The 8,379-nt window shown below is 43.5% G+C and overlaps 1 protein-coding gene across 1 annotated transcript; it reads left to right on the top strand.

The window, feature by feature from the left end:
* The first annotated feature begins 1,291 nt into the window (after positions 1-1,291).
* On the top strand, positions 1,292-7,682 carry LOC120651304 (kinesin-like protein KIN-5A). The gene is made up of 22 exons (XM_039928767.1): positions 1,292-1,716; positions 1,899-2,028; positions 2,145-2,303; positions 2,400-2,873; positions 2,970-3,067; positions 3,146-3,302; positions 3,399-3,468; positions 4,042-4,118; positions 4,197-4,250; positions 4,322-4,402; positions 4,491-4,602; positions 4,844-4,930; positions 5,010-5,185; positions 5,262-5,423; positions 5,530-5,637; positions 5,735-5,893; positions 5,990-6,073; positions 6,301-6,506; positions 6,602-6,703; positions 6,816-6,925; positions 7,030-7,181; positions 7,335-7,682. Exons 1-22 carry the CDS (start codon positions 1,427-1,429, stop codon positions 7,557-7,559), a joined length of 3,273 nt encoding a protein of 1,090 aa, XP_039784701.1. The 5' UTR covers positions 1,292-1,426; the 3' UTR covers positions 7,560-7,682.
* Positions 7,683-8,379: the final 697 nt, after the last annotated feature.

Below are 8,379 nucleotides of genomic sequence, written 5' to 3'. Positions count from 1 at the left end.
GGAACACTGAAGTCAACAAAAGGGAACGAGCGAAGAAGATGCCCGTCTTCGCCTATCTTCGTGTCGGAAGGCGAAGACGGGCGAAGACAGGGCGACAGTCCCGTGGCGATCCCATGATCTTTGTCGATCAGGACGAAGAGGACTCCCTGGGGTTGAGGGCTCGCTGCTGAGCTGTAGCGCACTTACTTTGTAACGAGCAAATTACGTGTGCGTCTAGGAATATTCCGAGTATATGACCGTTGTAAGGGTGTAAAAGGGTAATTGTACACTGGAGGCGTAACGCCACCTATAAATACCCCTTGTAATGTTCATTGATGGGACACATTGAATAAAGAGAGAGAACATTTTTCACTTGGTTTGCGTGCTCAGTCATTACTATTGTAGTGTTCGCCCATTTCGGAGACACTCTCCACCAACAGTCTGCTCTGCCGCGCCTCTGCTCCCCTCCGTAAGGGATGAAGGAGGATAGCCTCGGCCGCAACGAGATCGCGTAGCTGCGCCGAGCCCGCGCCACTGGGTAGACCTCGCCAGCGCCGGAGCCGCGCCGCCTGCACGGCGGCTATGCGGGCCGTTCTCCAGAAAGGGCACCCACCTGATCCTTCTCGGGCTGTTCAATCGGCCGATTCAACGGCCACTGATTTTTCGGGCGACGTGGCACAACAAGGAGCTAGAGAATCGGCCTAGGAGGGACGCACTTTCGTGTTTGGAGATTAGTTTGTAGAGAAAATGTTGTTTTTCATGTTACTGTTCTGTAGAATTATTTATATTTTATTATTGTAAAAGTAAGTTAATTGCTTAGCAAATTCTATTACTACTACAAAAATGCCCTTTAGTCCTAGTTGCCAACCCCTTTTAGTCTCGGTTGTAGCAACCGGGACTACGAAGCTGCGACTAAAGGTCTCGAGCTTTAGTCATTATGTGAAATTCTTTCTTCGTAATAAAAAACCAAAAACGACGGTTCCAAATAGGCTTATTCGCATTATGGTTATGGACGTGTGCAACAACATGATAAAAAGCAATTTTTAAACATGATTATATGGCAGGGCTAAAGCTAAGCTGCTAGGTACTACTCCGGAAATTAAGAAGCATGCTTGATTGCTTGTAAATAAATATACTAACCTAGAGTAGTGACGCGACCAAATAAACGAAGCTCGGCTGCGGGCAACAACGGTCGGGAAGTTCAAACTGGCAACGGAACCCAACCAAGTGGGTCCGGTCCGGTCCGGTTGGAGATTTGGAATCCGAGGCCCACCAAGAAGAAACTCCCATTTATTCGTCGCGCCGGCGGCCGGCCCACCCCCCCTCCGCCCTCCGCCTTTGCGACGCTCCCCCCATTCAAAATCAAACCAATCCCCCGTTTCCCCCATCTCCGGATTCGATCGATCGGTCGGCCGGCCGTCCTCGCCTCCCCTCCGCCGCCGAGTCCATGGAGTCCTCCGCCTCCGCCTCCGCCTCCACCCCTCGTCGAGGAGGAGCAGCCGTCGACTACGTCTCCATGTCCCCGTCCCCCTCCCACACGCCCAGGAGCTCCTCCGCCCAGAAGCCCACCCCAAGGCATCGGGACCGGGATCGGGCCGCTCTGCTCTACAACAACAGCGGCATCAACGCTGCCCAGGCAACCCAGCAGCAAGAATCCTCCACCCCCAAAGCCGCCGCCGCCACCTCCAAGGGGCCTGGGCCCGGAGGCGTCAACGTCCAGGTCCTCCTCAGATGCAGGTAACTGCCCATACGTTATATCGATATCGGTTCATCAACCGGTTCCTAATTGATAATGCATCCGTTAGTGTTCTAGGCGGGATCAAGGCTCGACTAGTATGCATATTATCATTTCTCCGCTTTATCGTTAATCTCACCCACTACTTGCTCATCAATTCAATCTCACTCACTGCATTGAATAGGCCATTGAGCGAGGAGGAACGACGCACAGGCACCCCCGTGGTCATCACTTGCAATGACCAGAGGCGAGAGGTTTCCGTTGCCCAGAATATTGCAAACAAGCAGATTGATCGCACTTTTGTATTTGACAAGGTCACAGCTAACTCTACTTGTTATTCATGCAAACTGTCTCCCTGTCCGTCTTTTACTTCACGCTCTTGGTTTCCTACATACGACATTAGCTTAATCAGCTCATGACAAATACACAGGTGTTTGGACCAAAGTCTCAACAGCAGGATGTCTTCAACCATGCTGTTGTGCCGCTTATCAACGAGGTTTTGGATGGTTACAACTGCACAATATTTGCATATGGCCAGACCGGAACGGGCAAAACATACACCATGGAAGGAGGAGGGGGCAAAGCACTGGTAACTATTATTATATTCACATCTCAAACATGTTCCTGATGACACAATTTGTTGCTTCAATTGAGTTCATAAATAACTCCACCTGCATTTCTCTAGAATGGTGACTTGCCATCTGATGCTGGTGTCATTCCAAGGGCTGTGAAGCGCATATTTGATATCCTCGAGGCACAGAGAGCAGAGTACAGCATGAAGGTTTCTTTTCTTGAGTTGTATAATGAGGAACTCACTGACCTTCTCGCTCCAGAGGAATCTAAATTCTCTGATGACAAATCCAAGAAGCCTATGGCACTCATGGAGGATGGCAAGGGAGGAGTCCTTGTTAGGGGACTCGAGGAAGAGCTAGTTTCTTCAGCTGCCGAGATCTACAGGATACTGGACAGAGGCTCTGCAAAGAGAAAAACTGCTGAAACTCTCCTCAACAAGCAAAGCAGTCGCTCACACTCTATTTTCTCTATCACCATACATATTAAGGAATGCACACCTGAGGGTGAGGAAATGATCAAGTGTGGAAAGCTTAATCTCGTTGACCTTGCTGGCTCTGAAAACATATCTAGGTCTGGTGCTAGAGATGTAAGTTTGGTTCTTCCCTTTTCCTCTCCTTGCCTAAATACCATGATCAAGCTCCACTAGTGAGAAATACTTACATTGTTGCCAACTGTTTTGCAGGGGCGGGCACGCGAAGCAGGAGAAATCAACAAGAGTTTGCTTACACTTGGGCGTGTCATTAATACTCTTGTTGAGCACTCCGGACACATACCATACAGGTCGAGCTACCATTAGCTTTTCTGATGGTTCCTTGTGAAGCTGTTCAGTCATCTGATATTTGGGTGTTATTCATGCAGGGATAGCAAGTTAACAAGATTGTTAAGAGATTCCTTAGGAGGGAAGACAAAGACTTGCATCATAGCGACCATTGCACCTTCGGTACACTGCCTTGAGGAGACGCTAAGCACGCTGGATTATGCGCATCGTGCCAAACATATCAAGAATAAGCCAGAGGTTGTGCTTTTCTTTGATATGTCATACTAACATTAATGCTAAAGCAATCCTTTATTCTTGGTAATTGAATTTTAGTAACACGCCCATGATTTCCAGGTCAATCAAAAGATGATGAAATCTGCACTCATTAGAGATTTGTACTTTGAGATGGACCGTATCAAGCAAGGTATTCTTCTCTTCTTACAAGCGTTCATCATTGCTTGATGTTGAGAACTTTAGAAAATTACAACACGGCCATTTCCTATATAAGCATGTGCAAAAATTAATCCTACCCTCTTGAAATAAAGATGAATTGAAGAATAGCTGATTCTGCGAAACATGGTCACTGCTGGATGAAACTTTTATTACTACATTCTATTCTTATTTAGTGAATGCTTCATTCTGTCTTATTCCTCCACCAAATTTAGTGAATGCTTCATTCTGTCTTATTTATCTCTTCTGGATTCAGAATTATTTGACTTCACGTACCTGAGAACTGTTAACAAATTAATCACCTACCCAGTTAAATATACATGAATATCCATGTCATTGAATTGCTTGGCACATTCCCGAATGCAGTGATCACGGATGCCATAAATGCTAGGCCTAGACTGGATGTTTCTAGATTTTGGATCTTCCTTATAGATGCAATAAAATCTGCAATCATTCTCTTTAATCTTCTTGTCCATCAATGTTAAATCTTCTGAAAGCCACATACTTCGAGTTGCTATATTACTAATTTATTCCCCCTTTTAATCAGAACTATTTGCCGCGAGGGAGAAAAATGGCGTTTATATTCCGAGGGAACAATACTTAGCAGATGAAGCTGAAAAGAAGGTACTACTCTCTGTACCACTTATGCGCACACTAGGTTCTGCATAATCTTCTGTAGTATGTGACTTGGAAAATTTTCAGGCTATGACGGAGAAACTGGATCGTTTGGAGCTTGTTTTGGAATCAAAAGATAAGGTATACCGTTAATTCTGTTGGAGAATGTGCAGCTTGCTGAAAAACTAATTCGGAATCTGTACTTGTAACAGCAATTAGATGAACTTCAAGGACTCTATGAATCTCAGAAACTTTTGAGTGCAGATCTAAGTGATAAAATTCAGAGATTACAGGTACATGTGTTGTATTCTATTATTGTCCTGTGATTATTTCATATTTAATGATGATTGTATTTATTTACGATGTCCCATTGTTATGCAGAAAAAGATGAAAGAAACTGAGTGCACCCTAGCTGATCTTGAAGAGAGATACATGCAGGCAAATGATACAATTAAGGAGAAGCAGTATCTGATAGAAAATCTTCTTAAATCAGGTTAGAATTAGTGAGCATATGAAATAAGGTATCTTTTAAGCTCAATTAAACATTCGACAAATTCTCTAGCTTGCAATATAGAGAATGCTTGCGAGTAATAAAATGCAGCACTGTTTGTTTCTTCCAGTTTGGCTAGAGGTAGCACGGTATTCTTTTGTAGTTCCAGAATATGTTCAGGCTTTTATCTGAAGTTATTATACTTACTAGTTCTCTTTTTTCCTTCCTTCTTTAATCTCTTCAGAAAAAGTTCTTGTTGGTGAAGCACAAACACTTCGATCCGAGCTGGAGAATACAGCAGGCGATCTACATGGGTTATTTTCAAAATTAGGTCTGTCTCCATTTCCCATTCCTTGCCTTGTCAATTTAGATATTGTAATTTACATGCACGCATGTCATCAATTTTTCAGAAAGGAAGGAAAAGATTGAAGATGCAAATAGAAGTATAGTTCAACATTTCCATTCTCAGCTAACTCAAGACATGAGTCTCTTGCATAGAACAGTTTCAACCTCGGTCTATCAACAGGAGAGCCTACTAAACTCACTTGAAGAAGAGATGAAATCTTTTCTTTCCTCAAAGGGCAAGGTACATTAACAAACGAACATGTGGTCATTAGTGTAATCTCTATTTGTACATGTTTAAACATGTCTCATTTTCTTAGGTTGCTGGAGGACTTCAAGAGCATGTAAGAAAGCTCAAAGAGACCTTAGATTCTAGGATAGTAGAATTGCATGGTTTTGCAAATGAACTCAAGCACAAGTCTCAGTTGAGCTTTGAAAACCTTAATTCGCAAGTTATCACACATACATCTGGCCTTGAGGATGTAAGTGTACTTTATTATCCAATCATTCTCTTACATTGTGCTGACCATTGATTGTTATACCCTTCAAAATTATTTTGTGAACACATGTTAATAATCCTTGGTGCAGTGCATGAAGGGCCTGTTGGTTGATGCTGACCAATTATTCGTTGAACTTCAAAATGGGCTTTCTCAGCAAGAAATGAACTTTGGTACATTTATTGAGCAGCAGCATGAGGTTCATCATTAATCACAATGCTTGCTTTTTTACCCATTTACTATTCTCTACTGTTGATTTCAGTAGTTTTAAGAAAAAGAAAACTGAACTCATACAGGAACTCTCCAGAAACTTAGAGAGAATGAAGTCTGTTTCTGCAACTACAACGAACTTCTTCAGAACAATAGACTCTCATGCTTTGGAACTCAAGAAGGTTTTGGAAGAATCACAGATGGCACATCAGAAGCAACTCTTCCAGCTTCAGAACAAGTTTGAGGTAATCTTCTGTTGCAGTCACATATTTTATAGGTTTCTCACTAGTATGTAAAGACCTTTTTACGATTTCTTATCTGATGACATGAAATTGATTCAGGTCATTGTTGCTGATGAAGAGAAGTACTTGATGGAGAAGGTAGCAGGGTTACTGGCAGAATCGAATGCTAGAAAGAAAAGTGTGGTACGCATATTCTACTCCACAGTATTAGCATGATTTTTCTTCATGAGTTCAATTCCTTCTCAAACTTCATCTGTTTCAATATCTGTACGATGCCAAATAGTGTACATATCACTGCTGGGGAACTTGTGGGCACAAACCAAATTTCTTCAAAGAGAATCATCCCTCTACTTGTTAACTGCTGAAAACCAGCTAGCGATATGAGTTTGATATGTGTGCCATTTCACTAGGTTCGAGATGATATATGCAGCCTCAATAGGACTGCTTCTGAGCGTTCTGACAACTTACAAACTGAAACTACCAAGCTTCAAGATTTCACATCTTCTATGAAAGAGCAATGGGAAGCCTACATGCAGAGAGCTGAAGAGGCATTCCAGCAAAACGTATCGTCTATTGAACAGAAGAGTTGTTTCTTGGCAGAGAATCTTGAGCAATGGTAAGGTGTTTGTTTTGACAGTTCAATTTTTGTTTTTATCAGAATATCCTGAAAACACGCCAACAAACACATCACACATATGATTTATTCTACAGCAAGACAAGAGTACAATCGTGCTCAGGACAATGGAGTACTGCTCAAACTTCAGTATCAGCCCTTGCAAGAAACCATGCAGAAGCCACCAGTTCACTCATAAGGTAACACTACTAACAATCTAAACTATTCTGCTATTTAATAAATTGTTTGAAGAGAAGCATCTTGAACTTGCTTCCTGTATGCTAAACATGCACGTGTTCCTTTTTTATGAAGTGATGGAACCGAGGAGAGCAACCAACTTAATGCGAGATTTTCATCTGCTGTTATGGCCGGATTTGAAGATAACGATGTTTCAAGCAAATATCTCCTTTGTTCTATGGACGGTACTATTTCTACCGTGTTGCCGCTTTTGTCACAACCTAGTATGTCGTATGCGTATTGGGTTGTCTAAATTTTCTATATATGCTTATTCGTTTTGTTTTGTCAGATTCATTAAAGTTGGACCATGACATTTGTGAGAGTGTGAAATCTATCACGATGACATCCAGAGCAGAACTCAATGACTTGCAACATATTCACTATGAGAAGACAACACTAATCACAGGGAATGCCGACACATCTCTAGGAGATGATTATACGGTTAGAAATATTAGTCTGTTTGGCATATATATCCGTATTGGGTTGTCTAAATTTTCTATAAATGCGGATATATATTGTATTAGTTTATTTACTTTGCCGCACATGATGGTCCCTTACTTTTCTAATAACGAGCTCTCTGTGTTTATGAATCAGGTGGATGAAGTGACTTGTTCAACACCAAGAAGGCGCGAGATTAAGATTCCGAGCAGCCAATCGATTGGGGAGTTGGTAACCCCACCTCTTGAGGACCTGGTGAAGACATTCTGGGACAGCAGAACACCGACGAAGCTTGACCTAAATAGAAATGGGAAGCAGCAGAGCCTGTTAGGATCGATGACTCCAGAAACCCAGAGAGCTCCTCTCGCCGCAATTAACTAGGAAGGAGTATATTATACTGTATACATAAGATAAATGTGGTATTGTTCAAGTGGTGGTCTCGTACGGGCTGTTGGGGACAAATTAAAAATCCATAGTAATTCATGGGTGGTCAGGCTTGATGAATTTTGCTGTGAGTCTGAGAGAGATGATAGTGACATAATGTTTTTTTCTTGAAATAAAAAGCCAGGAGCACTGCCACATCATATAAAAAGAAGCATTCGTACATAACGCGTCGAAACGAACAACACCACCACACAAACAATGCACGTAAACAACGCACTTAACAAAACACTACACCACCACAAACTGGGAGAGGAAGTGAAAAAAGCCGCCGCGAATTGCGTCGTCGTCGCCAATGCCGTGCCACACCAAGAGCCGTAGCCCGCTGCAAGCTCGAGCGGCTATCCGAACTCCACCATAGGACTATCACCTCAAGCAGCATGAATATGATCGTCGATTGCTCTGCTCCAGTGGTGCGTCAGCAAAACACTCTCGTCGTAGCACCAATGAACACCACTGATCCTGGGCACTCTGCGTGGGGGCCTCACCTCTCCCATCGCCTCATACTCCTCTGCCAAGGACTCAGATATCTGAAGCCGCAAAGAGAGTACCACCTCTGCCCAGCCGTCACCGAGCTCACCACTGCACCTTGCTCGCTAGCTCAAGTCCTCCAGCACCCATGGGCCCTCTGCACCTTCTTGCCAACACGGACTGTGCGCACATCCTGCAGCACACAGGCAAAACCACCAACCAAACCTCCACCACTACCACAAGCCGTTCCGGGTCTCCAGATGCGGCGCCTCCAACGAGGTCATGACGC

Source organism: Panicum virgatum, chromosome 9K (assembly GCF_016808335.1).
Source record: "Panicum virgatum strain AP13 chromosome 9K, P.virgatum_v5, whole genome shotgun sequence".
Classification (NCBI taxonomy): Eukaryota; Viridiplantae; Streptophyta; class Magnoliopsida; order Poales; family Poaceae; genus Panicum; species Panicum virgatum.
The sequence above is the reverse complement of the archived record's forward strand: the minus strand, read 5'-3'. Positions and strand labels throughout refer to the sequence as shown.

Excerpts from the sequence above, each read along its gene's own strand:
- LOC120651304 (XM_039928767.1), top strand. The coding sequence starts at position 1,427 with ATGGAGTCCTCCGCCTCCGCCTCCGCCTCCACCCCTCGTCGAGGAGGA. Across the intron at positions 5,424-5,529 it reads ATACATCTGGCCTTGAGGAT|TGCATGAAGGGCCTGTTGGT; the intron begins GTAAGTGTACTT and ends TCCTTGGTGCAG. Across the intron at positions 5,894-5,989 it reads AGCTTCAGAACAAGTTTGAG|GTCATTGTTGCTGATGAAGA; the intron begins GTAATCTTCTGT and ends AAATTGATTCAG.